The sequence below is a fragment of the Elgaria multicarinata genome, chromosome 8, assembly GCF_023053635.1.
Source record: "Elgaria multicarinata webbii isolate HBS135686 ecotype San Diego chromosome 8, rElgMul1.1.pri, whole genome shotgun sequence".
Classification (NCBI taxonomy): Eukaryota; Metazoa; Chordata; class Lepidosauria; order Squamata; family Anguidae; genus Elgaria; species Elgaria multicarinata.
The window spans coordinates 93,685,844-93,705,476 of NC_086178.1; the positions used below are offsets into that span (position 1 = coordinate 93,685,844).

General features: G+C 39.2%; 1 protein-coding gene across 1 annotated transcript; it reads right to left on the minus strand.

Moving 5' to 3' along the window:
- Positions 1-882: 882 nt before the first annotated feature.
- On the minus strand, positions 883-18,437 carry DDX21 (DExD-box helicase 21). The gene is made up of 15 exons (XM_063133029.1): positions 18,003-18,437; positions 15,634-15,891; positions 12,283-12,358; positions 10,562-10,740; positions 9,487-9,604; positions 8,648-8,833; positions 8,088-8,233; positions 7,785-7,934; positions 6,881-7,042; positions 6,065-6,184; positions 5,750-5,823; positions 4,710-4,869; positions 4,201-4,335; positions 3,081-3,125; positions 883-1,164 (listed from the first exon to the last, which is right to left on the minus strand). The coding sequence occupies exons 1-15, from the start codon at positions 18,420-18,422 to the stop codon at positions 958-960; spliced, it is 2,436 nt and encodes an 811-aa protein (XP_062989099.1). The 5' UTR covers positions 18,423-18,437; the 3' UTR covers positions 883-957.
- Between the last annotated feature and the right edge of the window lie 1,196 nt (positions 18,438-19,633).

The following is a 19,633-nucleotide window of genomic DNA, read 5'->3' on the forward strand; positions in this document are numbered from 1 at the left end:
ATTAATTGGGCAAACAGGGTCATTTTGTTGCTGCTTTTGTTAAATAATCGGATGTCAGAAAACCTTGCTGATCTACTGCAAGTCACCCAGCAGCCTACGAATGCATCTAAGCTCTTCCATCCATCCTTGATGTAAAGAGTGGCATTTCAGACAAAGATAATTATTTGAGAAGTGCAGGTGAACTGTTTCGTCGATTGGCTACCACCATCCTCCTTCCTTAGCTGATGAACTTTACTTAGCTAGTCACTCTTGTCAAAGTAGCTAAGCAAGTGAAAATCTACTTAGTCCATTGGAAGAAGGGTAAGATAAACATGTTACAAATGAAGGAATATATCAGAGAAATAAACTGCCCAGGGAGCTTCGGCTATGGAGCAGTATATAAATGTAATAAATAGTAACAATAGCAATGTGTTTCCTTCACATAATTAATTAGACCCCATTTCTTTAGCTGTATGAGTGCAGCAAGTTTAGCAGCATAAATTTGCCCCTGCTGCCTGGCAGGTGCATCCAGACAAAATCTTACAGAATTCCAAGTATGTAGGATTGTAACCAGGTTGGATCCATGGGATGTAAAAATGTCTTCACAGGTATATGTAAGTTGTCTTGAGTTCTATATCTTCCACACCACACTCTGTTCATTTCTTTTACATTTAACAGCTTTTGAGTCTTCACAGTAACTCTTAACACAAGGTACTGGCTTGTTTTGTGATGCTTGTGCCAATATGACAAGTTGTGATGATAGTAGAGCAGGCCTTATGCCTAAACCCTTGCAGTGACATTCAGCACTAGGACATTCCATTTTTGTTTCTTTTCAACATAGGTGTTTAACAGTAAAAATAGTATGAATGAGACAAATCCAAGCTGGTAATAAAAGCACGTAAGGAAAGTGTAAATCAATTTTACTTTTGATAAAACAAGAAATGTAGTCCCATTTAAATACATGACATTAACGAATGATCAAAAAGCCTGGTTAAAGCTTCGTTTTTGGCCCCTATTTCTGAATCTGTCATGCCTATTGAAGCCTCCGCCTCCACCTCGTCTCCCGTTCCTGAATTCTGAGCCGCCGCCGCCGCCACCACTTCGACCATTCTCACGGGATTCTTCAAGTTCAGGCAATTCTGTTGCCACAGAAAGTTGCCAGCGTCTTGTGTCTTGCCATGTTTGCTAATAAAAAAACAAGCCACATGTTACTTTGGCTATCTCTACAGTCAGCACTGAATTTACAAGCCTGCACACTGACCAATGTTTACTAACACGACAGAAAATAAAGGATAAAAAAAAAGATCTACACAATATAAAATGAAATACAAGGCACTAAGTAAGTATTATCTCACAACCTTGTGCCTCAAGTAAAAAATAAGTAGGTTGCTCTTTAAACCTGATAGTTGTGTATTTTTACTAAAAGATGGATTTAAAAGGCATTTCAAAACTTCCAAAAGCAAGCATTTTTAAAATTATGACCGCTTTCTCTGGTAACACTTTAAGACAAACACTGAGAGAGCAAAATAACAGTATTAAAATGCTTTTGCAAGTTTGAAATGCCTTTAAAACCAATTACAGTTGATTGCTGAATATTATAGTAAAAAAGGAAAGAGCAAATTATCTATTTAAGCCTTACACGAAGTGTTTAGGCAATATAGAGGTAATTCAACCCTTAAAGTTAATATTAAACTGCCTCAAAGGTAATATTAGTTTTATTGAGCAGGGGGCTGGACTCAATGGCCTTATAGGCCCCTTCCAACTCTACTATTCTATGATAAGAGTTGTACTAAAATGAAATCAAGTTTCTGGCAGGAGGTATTACAATAAAGGAGAGTACAAGCTATCAATCCATTTCACCCCATAATTATGTTAGATTGCACTATGCCCTGTTTAATTAAATTTCTTATTTATTAAACTCACAATTCTGCTCAAAATCAAAAAGGTTTCAACTCTTTCCAAGAAATTAATTCTGTACGATTGGTGTAGAAGTGGTGGACACAGTCCACCAGCAATGTATCCTCCACTCCATCACTCACTTCTAAATCAACCTCTGTTGGGGCAACAGATGTTCCTCACAACTTATGGTGTATTATTTAAGAATGGGGGAATACCACCTAAGCTCCCAGTCTCTGTTGGTCAAACAAGTAGCCAATCCTCCCCTCCTTAGCTTACATTAACTTACAGCCTTCCCCAACCTGGTGTCCATCAGATGTTTTGGCCTAAAACTCCCATCACCCCCAGCCAGCATGGCCAGAAATGCTGGAAATTGTAGTTCAAAACCAGGCTGAGGAAGGCTGTTTGAGAATAACCTAAATGGTGAAGGCAGCATGGAGGGAACTCTATCACTTGGGTGGTACAGAAATCCAATGCAGCCCAGCTTCCCAAATTAACTAAGTTAAAGAAAAATATATAGGGGAAATAGAAGGAAGGAAGGAAGGAAGGAAGGAAGGAAGGAAGGAAGGAGCATGTTGATCTACCAAAACTTAGCATACATTTACATGACTCTATGTCACAGAGTAAGGATCATTCTGTCATTTCTTGGAACCTCTTCAGATGGTCAGAGTGTGACATAAACATTTCCCATGTTTTAGAGAGTGACATAAACACATTCCATGTTTTAGGCTATCTTATCAAGAGGATCATGAGTAACAGCTGAGGGACTATCCGCCAATGGGACAGTATGCCCAAGATAGGTGAAAGTTGCACAAAGGCAAGTAATGTCAAAGAAAAGAGGTAATGAGTGCCAAGGATCACCTCAAGGAGATGAGACATGGCAAGCACGCGCCAATCTTTTCCTGAAACACAACCACATGGATTTAATGGAGGTTTAGTAATACATGATTTAGAGGGATTCATGAAGTGGTATCTAGTTATTCTGACCAAGTATATGGGAATCTTGAAAGTGATAAGCTTTCTGAGTTCAGATCCATACCACAACTGAGACCCCCTGGGTTTTACTGCTGACTCAAATGCTTATGTCCCATTTTAATGAAAATTTATTTGGATGGTCAAGTTTGTATTTTTTTTTCACTCCGATGAAAAAGAAGGTAAGCATTAACAGAACAGTAACGTAAACATGAACAGTAGTAAGTCCTTACCTGTATTTTACTTAGTTCAGCTACAGGTATATCAAAACACACACCCTAAATACAAAAAGAGATAATATTGACTGTCAGTTTTTTTAACAAGGGACACTTTGGAAAATAAGACATACTTATTAATTCACATGTTAAGATAGCACAAAACTCAAGCAGTAGTAATAAGTGCACATTCTTTTACAAAGCTACCTACTAAACTTGATTTATTCAAAGGAAGATGATAAGAGAAGGGCTGAGTGAACTAGTTCATGTACTAGTGAATGCCATGTGTTTTAGAGACCAGTGTGAATAACCAAAAAAAGGCTATTTTTCGATATCGCAGCTTGGAGAGGCAACTCCCTCAAAATAAATTGCCAGCAGAATACTTTACTGTGGACACCTATTAGCTAACTTTTCAAAACAGCCCCTGAAGAAGGATTGTTATCATCCGCAATGTTGGGCTATCCATGAAGTTTTGAAAAAAATTTAACAAGAAAAATAAAAAAATCTTCTCACCAGCACCAGAGCCAGCCTCTCCTCCTTTTTGCACGTACTTTTGGTGCTTCTCCCTCCAACCTATCTACTATTTTGTCCCAGGATAATAGAGGATGGTTTGTGAATAATGAAAGTTAAATGGAGACACATGAAAGGAATTGCCACTCATTAATGCTGATCACAAGTGATCAACTGTACTAGAAAGTCTTCCTGCAAAAATGTGAAGTCTACAAAAAGTGCTTTTTTATTTTTATTTCCAATATAAATCAAATAACCAGATTTGCTTTTGGACTTTCACACTTTAAAGCATGCTTTATAATCCTAATTCATAAGTCACCCTGAGTTCATTTGGAATGTTCCTAGTTACACTGTTGGAAATATAAGAGGGCTGAAGAACTGGAACTTGTTCATGGGCACTGTAAGCAGTGAATCAAACTCAGGTCTTCCCAATACAGGTCCAAAACCCTATCCTGGGATAATACTATAACATAATCTGCTATTATAAAAACACACTCTCATCCCTTATCATTTTAGTTTACAAGTGCAAGACACGTGTTTTGCACTTCACCAGGTTAGAGATGCGGGGTGGGGGGAGCAAATGCTCAAATTGCAGTACCTACAAAATGCATGGGACAGTATTTCTTACCATCTTCCCTTTGAGAAAACGCATTCTATTCACTTTGCTGTCGATGTCCTCACCCAGCTGCTCTTTCAGACCTCGCCAAGCATATCCAATGGTGTGCATTTCTACTGAGCACTGAAGTGTCATGGTCACAAAACCCTTTTAAAAAAAGCAGTGATACATGTTTATAATAAAAAATAACGTCTAAGACTACTATTAATTAGTAGTTAAAGAGTTTGACAAAGACTGCTGAACTATTTTTCAGCCAAAGCCTGTAAAAACATTTTCCTTTGTTTGACTCACAAAATGTGTCAAATGATTGATAACTAGACCCATATAAAATACAAGGTAGCCTCTTTAGAGTGGAGGATGTTGCATATTACTATACAAACATACAAATGAATGAATGAAAAAAATTGATTCATGGGTGTGGCAGTTCCCGTGTTGTCATTCAAGTCTTGGGGATCCTTTTCAGAAATGTTAGATTAGGATATGCTTAAATAGCTCTCCCACTATGTAAACATTCTATTTACCGCATCAGAGTTGAGTAAAGAACGTTGTTCAATGGAAGTAGCTCCTGAAATATGAGCCAGTGCTGCAGCTAGAGCTTCCACTGCTCCCTTTTCCTCTATTAGTCTTTCAGCAGCTTGTCTGAAGTAGTCAATGGCAGATGGAGGAACAGAATCCAAAAATCTGAATAAAATGTTTTAAAGTCAGTGTATAGAAAATTACTGAAATGAAAATTGTACATGACATGAATATATGAATTAACAAAGTAAACACAACTGAACAAGCTGAAATTCTAAAAATACTAGAGTACATCCTATTGAACAGTGAAACTAACTTCTTTTGAATAAACATGTTCAAGACTGCAGCTTTGGAATCTTAGATTCTACTCTGCCCAGCTGACCAAAGGATTCATTATCATGCTGCATAATGCATTTTCCTAACCAAAATGTACAGCAATGTTATTGTCCACTTGTGAGCTAAAGAGAAGGTAGTTAAGAAGAATCTGTAATTTTAAAGAAAATATTCCCTATGATGTACTAATACGGTTGAATACCTAAAAAAAGACTTTAAAATGATTTCACTACATTTACTGGACACTTGGCCACAATTTGTTCAGATTTATGTAAACATCTTTTTTAAAGGGTCATTAAGAGTTAAAATAAATATAATTTAAGATTGTGTTCCACATACTGTCAAGATGATGTATTCCCAAATTTTATCATATCCCACTATATGGACAGCAACCTCAATATTGAGAATAAACTTTTAAAATATAATTTAACCTTCTAAATTAATGTTATTTCCATTACCAAGATATACTTTGTTGTTACTTGGAAGGTAATAATAATAATACATACATACATACAGCAAGATGGCCTACACTTTTGTGTTATGCAAATAAAATCTGGTTAATCAAATCAGATGTCTACAATAAACACATACATAAAGAGGATACCTTGGTAGTCAAGGAAACCAAATCTGCTAGAACTGAGATTTTTCAATGAGAAAATAGAGACATTAACTTTAAAGCTTAATTCCAAATATAAATTGTAAATAAACATACCTGATTGCATCTTTACTGGAAGCTTTAATGATTTCCGTTGCTGTAGGAACACCCACACGTTTAAATGTAATCCCCTGAAGTTAGAGGACACATTGCATTAATACTGCATTAATAGAAGTTGGTCACAAACTAGCTGTGCTAACACTTTAATCATAACTCTGAATAGCACATAAATGTCTAGTGTTTTTCAGTTTATAAAATACTTAAGCAAGTTTATATCATTTAAATATAAGGCACCCATAGAGATGCATGCTGTAGCTTAGCTACCTATCACAAAAGTGACACAAAATCTTTAAGAAACCTGGAGATAATTACCGCTTTTTGTTCGACTTGTCTTAGCTGGAAATCTTCCTTGCGCTGATAGAAACAGATACACATCCCATTTCGTCCAGCACGGCCTGTGCGCCCAGAACGATGAATATAGGAGTCTACATCCTTTACAAATTAAAATTCGTGAGAAATGGTTACATTGTCTTAAACTACAATGAAGCCAAAGTTCATTTTTACTGACACATAAAAGAAGTAGCTAACTTCATATAAAGGCAAACTGACAAGAATACTTATGACTGAAGAAATGTAGTGGAGATGTGTGTGGAAGTTAGTTACAACTTGCCTAAACAGGTAGATAGCTACCCATCATCAGGCACCCTATAAGGCTGCAAAGTTAAGTTCGCCAAATACATGCTATATGCATTCCTAACAACTATATTTCTTACACTTCACCACAAATTGTCTTTTAAAGGCTTCCTCATAGCAAAACCACTTCTGAGTGAATCTTCCCAGTTATCTGCAAATGAAGAATTCACATACACATATATAAAAATAATGACTGATTTGGTATTAGGATTCCTGGTAAAATACTGGAAATTTGTAAAATGAGGTTGATGGGTTGACAAACTAGATAGTTGAGTTTAGCTAAGATAAATAGCATGAGGATGTGTGAGATTCATAAAGGAACACACATAAAGATCCCAAACAATATTTAATAAGTGGATCCCCTTTGTAACAGGCTTGAGAATGGTCTCCTGGGCCACTTTAAGCAAGCAATATTCAATCACCCGGTTCTATTCTGTAACATGACCATAAAATTAGATAAGCTTCTCTACTTTGCACCAAAAATTCGTAATTTACCTTTGGTGGTGAGCTTTGTATGACCAGATCAACCTCTGGGATATCTAAGCCACGGGCAGCTACATTGGTTGCAACCAGGACGCCAAATGATCCGTTACGAAAGCCTTTCAGTGTGACCTCTCTCTGCTTTTGTGGGATGTCACCATGTAAAGATTGTGCATCCTAAGAACATTAAAAAGTTATGAAACATTATGGTTGGAACTACCCAAGTAATAAGAATCACAATTTCCATTTTTTCCAATGTAGTTTAAACAAGCACTCACATATTTTGGATGACAGAGTAAAATCTGCCCCAAGTTCTGATATACCCACTTTTTTACTTTTTAAGGAAAGCAATATGTCAAAAACACCTTCTGTCTAAAGCTTTTTATTCCAAAGTCACATAAATGTCTTTGGTTATGCGACAGCTGAAATGGCATCCACTTCAGTGAGACACCCAAGAGCAAGAAAGACTTCTGGGAACGCTGTGTCTCCTAATAGCATTCTACGTAGCTAGGATCTTTATAAAAAGTCTACAGGAATGTATTATAAGAAGGTGATGGCAAGGTTACATTTTTGTATATTGGCTTTCTATTATGGATTTTTAGGTTTTTAATCTTTGTAAACGGTTCAGAGAAATTTGGCAATTAAGCGGTATAGAAATGTAATGACTGAATGAATGTATTGGAATAGGTCATGAACCTGTCTATTTTACCTTTATGGTATATAAACATCTGAAACTAAATATGAAACAGGGTGGGATGGGCAGAAGCTGATTTACAAAAGCAAAAAAGTGAGAGATCTAATGGGACAGGTTTTAGGAAAGTCAAGATTATCCTTGTTCCCGAGCATGACATTGTAAGGGACACAAGCCTCATTGAACTGCAGAATAATAATAAAAAAAAACACTTTAGGGACATTGCACCTGTTTTATTGAGGCATTCAGGGCCAGTTCAGTTGCCTCTTTTTTCGTCTCACAAAAGATGATGGTTCGTCCGTGACTACCACTGTAGACTTGAATAACATCTCCAATGACTGCAGCTCTTTGGGACCAATGACACTCAATAGCCAAATGCTGTCAGAAAACAAAGCTGTTTATTAGCAATGAAAGAACATAAAAGACGATGCAATATCTTTTTACACACACACACACACACACACACACACACACACACGTACTTAACACAAGCACAAAGTTAATCTTGCTTTACTAGGAAAAAATACTTACTTCTACAGTCATAGCAGTCTTTTTAGTCCTCTTTCCAATAAGATCAATTTGCTCATATCTGGATTTCATGTATTTCTTTGCTACATCGTAAACCCAATGTGGGCATGTTGCAGAAAAGAGTAATGTCTGTGGATTGTCTTCAGAATCTTTAACACAAAAACATTTTATGTCATAAGAGTTAAAGCTAATCAAACAATTTCCTAAATAAGAGAGTAAAGAAATTTTAAATCATAATACCTCTAAGATACAATAAGCAGAGTAAAACAATAAAAGACAGGGAAGGGAAAAATTAAATGACTGAGTGCCTGTACTCAGTGCCAATGTGCTATACAACTGGCACTCAAATTATATTTACGAGTTAAAGTCCATTGATGTAGAATCAGTGACAGAAATTAGCAACTGGCTTTTACAGGCTGACCACCTGCACAGCAATCCCTCACAGGATTTACAGTTCAGGCCAGAGAATATGAGCAACAAGGTACATTGCTCATAGAGCAAATAAATTCAGATACAGAAGACCTGTATGTTTGACTTGACAGTTGCACAGATGACATATTTACCTTTCTTATATGCATATGCTAAGATTTCCTCTACTTGTTCAGCAAAGCCCATGTCCAACATCTGATCAACTTCATCCAGGACAACATGCTTCAGATTAGAAATCTCCAACTTGCCATTTTGAAGGTGGTCTTTGATTCGGCCTGGAGTCCCAACCAGGATGTCAATACCATTTCGAATTAGATCAACTGAAAGAAACATTAATTTATGTATTAAACTGCTGAACAATTAAATTTCAAGGGCTGTGACAAAGTGCATGCGAAGTTGAAACAACACTGTTAAATTCAAACAGCACATCTAAAAATGCTGTCTTCAATGACACACAGTCATATCTAAATTTTGAAATCCGCAGGGTGTACACTAGTAGAAGCCCAAACCCTCATGCCTGTGTCAAAAATGTGCACATCTCAGTTCTCATTTAGCGGCTTTTTTTTTTTAGTAACCTGCTAAATCCTTCTGCTTTACAAATTTAATCATCTAAGACTGAAACACTATGCACACTTACTTAGAAGTAACACAGTGGAGCTTATTTCCAAATAAACACACATAGGATTGAGCTGTGATTTTCTTTCAGTATTTGATGTGCCTTCGCACCTATTTCAAATGACAGCAATTCCCTGTAGGCTGGGATTTAATGTGAATGCTTCTTTAGCACTTACTGAGCACACAGTCATCTACTAGCCCTTTCTAATCAAAACTAGCATTATTCTTCACATTTTACTGCCATTTCTTTCTCTCCACCCCTACCCCTGCCCCAAAGGCTTTGTACAGAGACAGACCACAACTTTATTTCTTAAATGTGTGGCCACCACCAAAAAAGCATCTCCTTGCGATTTCTTACATTGTCCATTATATGCTGTTCCTCCATAGAAGCAAGCCACCGAGAGTTTCTTTGTGACATCTTTGAAATCTCTGGCTACCTGCATTGCCAGCTCTCTTGTTGGAGTAAGAACTAGCACCTAATTAAAAAAAGAGTGTTAGAAATGCAGTTATTGTTAATGGGGTGCTATACTACGAATGGCTGAATTATCTTTTTGTCTCAATTCTGTTTTTAACATTACTTTTATTAGAAAATACATTCATTCAACTCCTATTCAACAGTAAATAAAACCCCTCAATTCTCCAGTTGAGCAATTTTAATAAAAGCAGTAAGTTACCAATAGAAAAGGAAAACAGAAAAAAATGGAACACATGCGTGCACGCACACACACATATATCAATGTTTTATTCAGTTATAATCAAACTTGAGCTGCAAACCTTATTGAACATAGAGGGACTGTCTTCTGAGCAAGTATGCATCCCGAAATGCTTCCAATTACTGAGTTTCTTTCAATAGTCCATAAATGGCCAACCTTCCTGGAGAAGCTAGATTAAAACTTCTGCACCAGACATGTTTAAATGGTGCTATTGTATTCACTAGCATAATATGCCAAATTTTCCTACTTCAAGTTTTGAATGTTTTTCTTGTATTTCCAGGCTTTTTTAAGTCATTCTGACCATCATTACACAATGACCCACTAGGTTTCTTAATCATTAGAGATCTTCTTCCAGAGTTTTCTGATCACTTTGCACCTCCATCATATGACAAAAGCTTGTATTCAATGCATGAAACATCCAACCTTCCCATATTACATTAATATTTTTAACTTTGTTTTTGTACCACCCTCAGATCACTTGCAGTCACTTGAAAATTTGTTCGTCTTCCCTCCAGAAGCAGACAAACATGGCTTCCCAATTCAAGCTTACAAGTTATTTTGAATGCACACAAAAAAAGAGAGAGAAGGAATTCCACCTCCCAACCAAAGAAAGAGTACAAATGCAAAACAAATAGGTCACTATGCAGCGGTCTGGTGTAATCACATGAAAAAATATCATTTTCCTTCTGTTTGCTATACATCTAGTAGTGACTTCACTACCTTTGGTGTTCGGCCTCTTTTTCTTTCCTGAGAATCTCTATGAAGTTTTTCAATTAATGGAAGGGCAAAAGAGAACGTCTTCCCAGTTCCAGTCCGAGCTTGAGCTATCACATCTTTGCCATCATATATATGTTGGTAAGTCTTTACTTGTACCGGAAACAGGTAGTTAACTCCACGAGCTATGGAAGAGCGCAATTAGGCTTTTATTTAGAAAGCTGTACATTCATTATGATTCAATAGCTGACACTCATCAATTCTTATACTGAAAAGCACATTCACATCAAGCAAACAAATCCAGCATTTTTATTAATGTATTGTAGAAAGTCGATGCAAAGCTTTGTGCATTTCAATAAAATACATCGTTAAATGCATTGCTGGATTAGATTAAGGTACATCCAGTCTAGTATTCTGTTAAACAGTAGCCACATCAGACAGATGTTTCAGTTACTCACGTACAGGATGACTACTCTATTACCTAATTGTCGCCACCAATTGGAGATTTATCATCTCTGAAAATAAATCATAGCTGATAGCTTTCATGGAGGATTAGACAAATTCATAGGTCTATCTGTGGCTATGTAAAATTATGCAATGTGTAAATATATCCTTTTTTCTGCCTTGAACCTACAGCCAATCAATTGCATTGGATTACTCCGAATTCTAGCATTATGAGAAACTGTTTTATTAATTATGGGGAAAAATCCAAAACAAAGGTTTCAATAATATTTTTTCTAGATTTCAGTAAAAGTACCAAGAAATAAGTAATGAAACATACACACATCCCTAGAAATATCTAATATATTGTTACAAAACACGTATCAATAGAATAAGAAAGGTTTGTTAATGCTCAGGCCAAGCTCTGGTTTTAGAGGATTTATCAATATAATCTAGAAACAGGTATCAGGTTATATATTATTGGCCGTTGTTATCAAATATATTAGTGTTTCCATAATTAAATGAACTTACAGATGTCTGTAAACCTCCAGCAACTTCAAAGGGAACTGTTGCCTTTGTGCTGCCATTAGTGGCATGGAAACAGGCGTAGCCATTTCCAGACCACTAATATCACTACGGAAACAGTGATCCCAGGTACTGCAGTGTCGCTGGGTGAAGACTTCAGCCCTTGCCAGAATTGCTGCTTCTATACCACATGCAGCTTGAGGGTTGTGAACCCATGATTTATGGGTTTGTTTGAGTGCCAGTTGACTACTGAGAAGTTTCTAAACTAGAAGTCCCTAAACTATGTACCTATATCCATGTTGCTCCTGTCCTTGAGCATCAGAGTTTCCCCTTTCTGTATCTTCTCCAGCAGAATGATGTCCTTTTTGCTAGTCCAGAACTGGACAGTCTAAATGTAGCCAGCCCATAGATTTACATAACAGTATAGCGTATGCTATTTTATTTTTATTTCATCTCCTACTAATGTACAACACTGAATTTGCTTTTTCACCCTCCCACAGTGCACTGAAATGTTTTTAATTAGTTTTCTCCTAAGATTCTGAGATTTCTTTCCTGGGTAATCACAGCCAAATGAGAACTTACCAGCATATTTGTAGAGTTAAGGTATTTTGTCCTGGTGTGCATCTTTTCGTACTTATACTGAATCTTACCCACTAACACTCATCCACTGTTACAGACATAACATAAGATTACCAGACCTAGTGAGGTGTGGATTAAAAATAAGGATGTGGAAATATTCAGTAAACATTTAAAGAACATACCTTTGAGAAGGTCAATAGTGGCTTTTGAGAGATCAAAATTGACAAAGTCTCCTTCCTTTTGCTCTGCTGTCAATTCCTGTTAGATTAGAATAGTTACAAAATAAAAATATTCCAGAAAGTGATGAAAGGGCCAAAAGAAGAAGTATTTATAGCATAACATATGATAAAAGTACTCACAGGCTCAAATATTTTGGGAGAAAATCTAGAACAGAATGCAAGAATATCTTATAAAGAACGTTCCCATAATATTCTTGTACCATGCAAGATTAACCCAGTTTGCACATTGCCAACAATCCACAGTTAAACCATGGTTGTTCACATAAAGTTCAGATGTCACATCAATAATCCAGAGCATCCCTGGGTTTATTGCATTGCAGCAGAAACGGGCGTGTGGGAACCAGCAGATAACTCGTTCCCACTGAATTTCCAACAACCCACAGTTTATTAACTATGGGTTGTTGGAGATGTGTGAACCAAGTCATAGTAAAATAGACAAGACAGTAATTCACCAGAACAGATAACAACAAGGAATTGCAACCAGTCAAAACTGAAAAGTTTTATTTCTATAAAAGATTTAAAAAAACCTGATCTTTGTGCTCAGAAATAACATTACATACTGGAATGAGTACCATGTGAAAACTGGGGGGGGGGAGGAGGAACCTGTTGATTATTCTAAAAATTAATAGTGATCCATATTTTTGTAACTTTGAAATTTTATGGCAGAAATCCGTGTTTCCTTGGTCTCTACATCTGCACTCTTTATGCAATTGGTCTGCTGCGGTTGCCAGCTGACAAGGGAAACTCCCCCACACCAGGCCAATCAGATCACAAAAAAGAAAAGAAAAAGAGCCCTTTTGAATGCAGGAATGCATTTACAAACTTGTCAAAATAATGGAGGGGGGCTCAGCATAGCCAGGTCCCCCCCTTCTTGTTAATGTCCTTCTCAATTTCATCCTCCACTCTGGCACTTCCTGAGCGAAACTCCCCACCCCCTGCATCGGAATGCAAAATGATTTATGTTTTTCTGAGCACTTATGAACACGGGAACATATTTGCCGTTTTATTATTTTGGGGGAGTCCTGCATAAGTGAGCAAGGCTACAGGAGCGTCTGCCTGCTATTGAATCCAGCATAGCCAGATCCCCCTCTTGCCAATGTCCTCCACATCAGTGCTTCCCTTCCTAGTGAACTTTTTTTTAAAAGGCTGCTTCCTATTATATTGAAGTAATAACACCATCCCCTAAAACTCCTTCTCTCCTGCAATCACCAGCACTTTCATTCTCCCCCACCCCCCATCCTTGTCATTTCCCTCCACTGGCCTCCATCACTAACTGTCAGATGTACATGAACAGTGAGCAGGACTGAAATAATGACACAAAATTCATGGCAGAGTAGTACCACAAAGGGGGGAAATTGCACAAATTTTAAGCAGTAAAATGGAGGAGAAATTTGTGCAAAATCACTAGCAGCTCTCATTCACTTGAGACCATGTACAGTACACTCTCTGAAATCCTTTCTTCAAGATTCCTACAGATATATATTTTTTAAAATGCATCCTGAGAAAGGATGACAGGGAATAGTAGGGGCACTAGCAAGATTCCAAAGAGTGCAATAGGTTTACACTGCTCTTGCCGGCTGGCTCTTTAGCTGTTTCTGACAACCCATAAAAAAAACCCGCCCTGCCAGCTTCAGACATAATAAAAAGCTACCCTGAGAACAAACCACCCTAAACAACCATACTATAAGCCATGGCTTCTCAGGGTGGCTTGTTTGCACAAGATAATCCATGGCAGGAAAATTACTCTGGGTTCGGACATCACACTAATCCACCATGCAACTACCCACAATAATAACCCACCTTAGCGTGATATGCAAACCTAGTCATTGTGACAGTTGGAACACAGAACCTAAAAAGCCTGGGAGAATAATAATTTTTATTTTATTTATTTATTTATTTATTACATTTTTATACCGCCCAATAGCTAAAGAGCTTCACCTGGTGAAGTCTTCACCTGGTGCTAAAAAGATAACCAAAGTGGTACCAGGCAAGTCCCCATTCAAAGCAAATCCATAAACAAATCTCACCTCATCTCAAGACAGGTGTCCTTGCAAAATGTATGAAGTTTACTCAAAAGCACAATGATAGAAGCTCATTAACCTGTGGAATACTAAAATGTATTCCACAGGTTAGGAAAGGTACACCAAGCCCAAGAGGTCACCAGCATGGTTAACAAGCAGTGTCAAGGAAGCTATTGTAGAAAAGAGGGCTTCCTTCAGAAAATGGAAGTCTTGCCCAAGTGAGGAAAATAAAAGGGAGCACAATCCTGCACAAACGCGATGCAAGCAAACAATAGATGCAAAAAAGCATTTTGAAGAGCACATCACTAATAATATGAAGGCCAACAATAAAGAATTCTTTAAACATATCAGAAGCAGGTAACCAGCCAGGAAAGCAGTTGGACCGTTCGATGACAACAGAGTTAAGGGAGTTCTAAAAGAGGATAGGGAGATTGCAGAGAAGCTGAATGAATTCTTTGCAAAAGATACAGGACAGATGCCTGTGCCTGAACTGATGTTTTCAGGAAGGAAGTCTGAGGAACTGAGGCAAATGTGGTGACAAAAGATGTTCTCAACCTTATTGACAAATTGAAAGCAAATAAATTACCAGGCCTGGATGGTATCCATCCTGGAGTTCTCAAAGAACTCAAATATAAAATGTAGACATGCAACAGGTACCTAAACTCAGCCTCTGTACCAGAGAACTGGAAGATGGCCAATGTAACACTAAAAGAGACATTTTTCTCCCTCTCTCAAAATACTAGAACCTGGGGTCATCCCATGAAACTGATTGGTGGGAGATTCAGAACAAATAAAAGGAAGTACTTCTTCACACAGTATATAGTTAAATTATGGAATTCACTACCACAAGATGTAGTGATGGCCATCAATTTGGATGACTTTAAAAGGGGGTTGGATAAATTCCTGGAGAAGGCTATCAATGGCTACTAGCCCTGATGGTTATGTGCTACCTCCAGGATCAGAGGCAGTATGCCTGTGTGCACCAGTTGCTGGGGAACATGGGTGGGAGGGTGCTCTTGCACCATGTCCTGCTTGTTCATCCCTGGCTGATTGGCTACTGTGTGAACCGAGTGCTGGACCAGATGGACCCTTGGTCTGATCTAGCATGGCACTTATGTTCTTAAGAAAGCCTCTGCAGATGATCTCAGCATATGGACAGGTTGATGTGGGAATAGGCATTCCTTCAGGTACCCTTTTACACATTCCACTACTCAAGACAACTGATCAAACCAAACAGTAAGACAAAATGAAAGGCCTGAAGGCAGCATCTCACCTGATCTTGGTCACTTTCACACTCTGTATTTGATTCTTCACCAAAATTACTCTGTGTTTTTGAGTGGTCAACCCCATTACTTATAGGGGATGTTGTCTTGTATTCTGCAATTACGGTTTCAATATCATCATCCATTCCTTTCTTTTTCTTCATTTTCTTTGACTTTGGAGGCTCTAATTCTGAATCAGACAGCTCATTCTCCTCCTGCAGGGATTTTTGCTTCAGTTTCTCTTTTTTAGATTTATCTTTTTTATCCTTCTAAAAACCAAAAATATTAACAGAAAAGAACCATTTCAGATTAATGCACACAATGCGAATCATTATTTTTTCCCATTACTTGTAGCTATATAGTTACAAAAGTAATGCCATACTCTAAAACAAGGATAGACAACCTGGTGCCCTCTCACCATCACAAAAATCATCAGTGCTCTAGAACCTGACCAGAGCAGAATTCACCACTAAGCTGTACTCTTGCTTTTTTCTTTTAACTCAGTAATGTCAACTGACATGCAGAGAGCGAAGAATCTGAGGAAATGGTTTCTACATTACACTTTTGTCAAAAATATACTTAGTTAACTGATTAGAACTAATGTAAGTTTCTAACAAAACACACATTTAAAGAACGAAGAAGCACTTGCTGGGCTGACAGATAACACAATTAAGGTGCGACTGAATGCATGTTTAAACATAAAAAGTCCTAGAACTCCCAGCATTCCCTAGCAGCAGTGCTGGCTGGGGAATGCTAGTTGTAGGACTTTTTTATATATCTAAACATGCATAGGATTACACGCTTAGCTACTACAACGGTCACTAGTTGTGGTTAACTTGGATTTTTAAAAGTCTTATGTAGAATCTTCAGATTATTATTCTCTTGTTGCCTTATCATTCCTAACAGTAAACTAATGAAGATTCAAAAGGTCCAAGCCAAATACTAAATAATTTAGGGTACAATTCTTTTGTGATGATCGTAAGACTCAAAACCCGGAGGCACAAAGTCATCCAAGTTGCAATGCAGAGTAGGAAAAGCATCAGAGGTGATTTTCACCTCCCTATTCTCCCACCTTGCATTTTTGCTAGATGGGCTTTTTTGCCCATCTAGTGAAAGTGTCTTGGAGCAGGAGAGAAAGAGACTGGAAAGGCCTCAGTACAGCTTGCATCCTGGCCTCCCCAGTCTTTTCTCTTCCCCACCCACCAAAACACTACACTTTTCAATGCCGTATTCCCAACTTTGGAGAGACAGCCAGCACAGTTGTCCACGCTGTCTGCAAGAGAGCTTTGATTCTCAGCTCTGAGGCTGAAACACTGTCTCCAACCTCGGATCTATGGATCCAAACTATCCTATAGCCCCTCAGACACTGTCTAGAGGGGGGGGGGGGGGGTTCACATGATCATTCTCTTATTGGCTTCTTTGAGAAACCAAGCATGGAAATCAAAGCCCTCATTTATATCCTTAATTTTTGTGAACCGCCCAGGGAGCTTCAGCTATTGGACGGTATAAATATGTAATAAATAAATAAATAAATATGCATACACTAATATGGTATTATTACAAGAAGTTATCCATGTTTTAATAACTTTTTTTAAATATAAAGATATTTCATCTCCTTTTGCAACCTGCTTATCTATGTAAAACTTTAACTACATATTTCGTCTTTTAAGTGTGCTTAAACATAAAACAACCTTGGCTAATTCATTCCTCCTTCATGAATGGCTTAAGGCCAAACTGATGTCGTAGGTAGACTCCTATAGACAAAGACATGTTAATCTTATATAATTCTCAGTAAAGACTACCGGACCCCGGGGGGGGGGGGACCACAATGTTTTAAGTGGACACTTCCTACCTCATCCTTTTAGCAAGCGCCACTGACCTCAATAGGGCTTACTTCTGAGTAGGCATCAGATGTTTACACTACGCGTGTTCCTAACCCTGACTTCTTAAACAAGCGTCGGCCCCGGCACTTTTGATATTACAAGTATCAACTAGTGAGCCCGGGCTAACTTTCCAGCTTGGTTTTGAGAAGATTAAAAAATGGCGAAGCCCACGTTGTTGCAAGCGGCAACGTGTCAGTGGCCCATCCTAAATACTCTGCGGTTTCATCAGCTAGGCCTCGGCTGGGGCTCCGAAAAGCCCGGCTACCACCACGCCATTTTTTAGGCCCACAGCAGCCTCTTCATAACAAACGTGCGCAAGAGGCCGCTCGGTCCCAGAGAAAAGCCGCGTCCTTTCCTTGTTGCTGTCCCGGCCTTTGGCTCCTCCCTCCCGGGCGCGTCTTACTTTCCCACCCGCTGCCTCCAGCCACGAGGCTCAGCCGGCCTTACATAATCTCCTCCACCGCCATCACCACCCAGTCCTTTCCGACCCCAAATACCTTGCGCTTCTTGCCGTTGCCGGCCTCCAAGACGGTGTCGGAATCCATGGGGGTCTCAGGCTCGAACTCGTCCTCGCTCTGGTAGTCGGGCCGGGGGGCTGCGGGCATTTCTTGGGGCTCTTCGCCGCTGAGGTGGTGAGAAAAGCGGCTGCTCAGGGCCGAAGCCGGCGTAAAAGGAAAGAGCCCCGCCCCGGCAGCGCTTAGGAGGAAGTGAGGCGGCGCATGGCGGAGGGAGGCGGCTCTGGAGCAGGCCCGGCTTTGCCAACAGGGGGAGCGAGAGGCGGAAAGGGCGCGGGGTGAGGTCCAGAAGCCCTGGGCCTTGAGGGGGTGGAAGAGCGGGGCCCGCGAAGGGAGGCCCGAAGTCGGCAGAGCCTGCAAAATGACCCGCTTCTGTATCAGGCCGCGGCACAACCATCCCATGCCCTCCTAAGCGGTACCGGCGCCACAGCCGACTACCGCCACCAGCAGCTCCGCCCACCGTGAGGTGTAGGCCGTGGCGGGATGTCGTTTCCTTCCCTCACTTCAGCGGCCTGTCCTGAGGTGGCGCATTTGCAAGGAAGCTTCGCTTTCCGTTAATAGCATCCAGAGATTTCCACAGGGTAGCCGTATTATTAGTCCACTGCAGCAAAAGCAACGAGACTTGCGACACCTTAAAGGCTAACGAATTTAATCTGGCCTAAATTTTTGTGGACTACATAGTCGGACTATTTTTTTTTAAATCCATCTAGGGTCCATCTAGTCCAGCACTCTGTTCACACAGTGGCCAACCAGCCATCGGCCAGGGCTGAACAAGCAGGACATGGTGCAACAGCACCCTCCCACCCATGTTCCCCAGCAACTGGTACACAAAGGCTTATTACCTCAAATACTGGAGATAGCACACAGCCATCAGGGCTAGTAGCCATTGATAGCCTTTTCCTCCAGGAATTAATCCAACCCCCTTTTGAAGCCATCCAGCTTGGTGGCCATCACTACATCTTGTAGTGGGTGGGAGAGTGCTGTTGCACCACGTCCTGCTTGTTCTTTCCTGGCCGATGGCTGGTTGGCCACTGTGACCAGACTGCTGGACTAGACGGACCCTTAGTCTGATCCAGCATGGCACTTTTTATGTTCTTATTGCATTTATATCTGGTCTTTTTTACCTCCTCTTCATTTTATCCTCACAACTCTATGTCAGAATAAAGGCCAGAAATATAGTCATGAAATAATATTTAGAATACATGTGTTAACCCAAAGGTTTTCATCTCTATTCTTTTAATGGGCATATAGGCATCCCTGATATGACTTGTAGTTTTGGTGTAAGGTGATGAACAAAGAACATGGCATTAAGGTGTTCTCACGCACAAGTCTTGACCATCTCACACCACTTTATTTTCCACGTCTGTCACTGGAACCTAAACTCCCCAATTTGCCAGATTTGAAATCAGGCAAGCAATAATCCTATGTCACAGAATTATTTCTGGGCAATCGTATATAGGGTTAGGCTGCTAATCAGTAAAACTAATCAAGTTTACTAAAATCTGACTAAAAAACCATAGAATTTGCATTTAACCATTTAAAATGCTTATATGGAATAAGAGTATTCAGCATGCCCATATGAAATTTATTTCAACGGAATCAAAGGGGGCTCG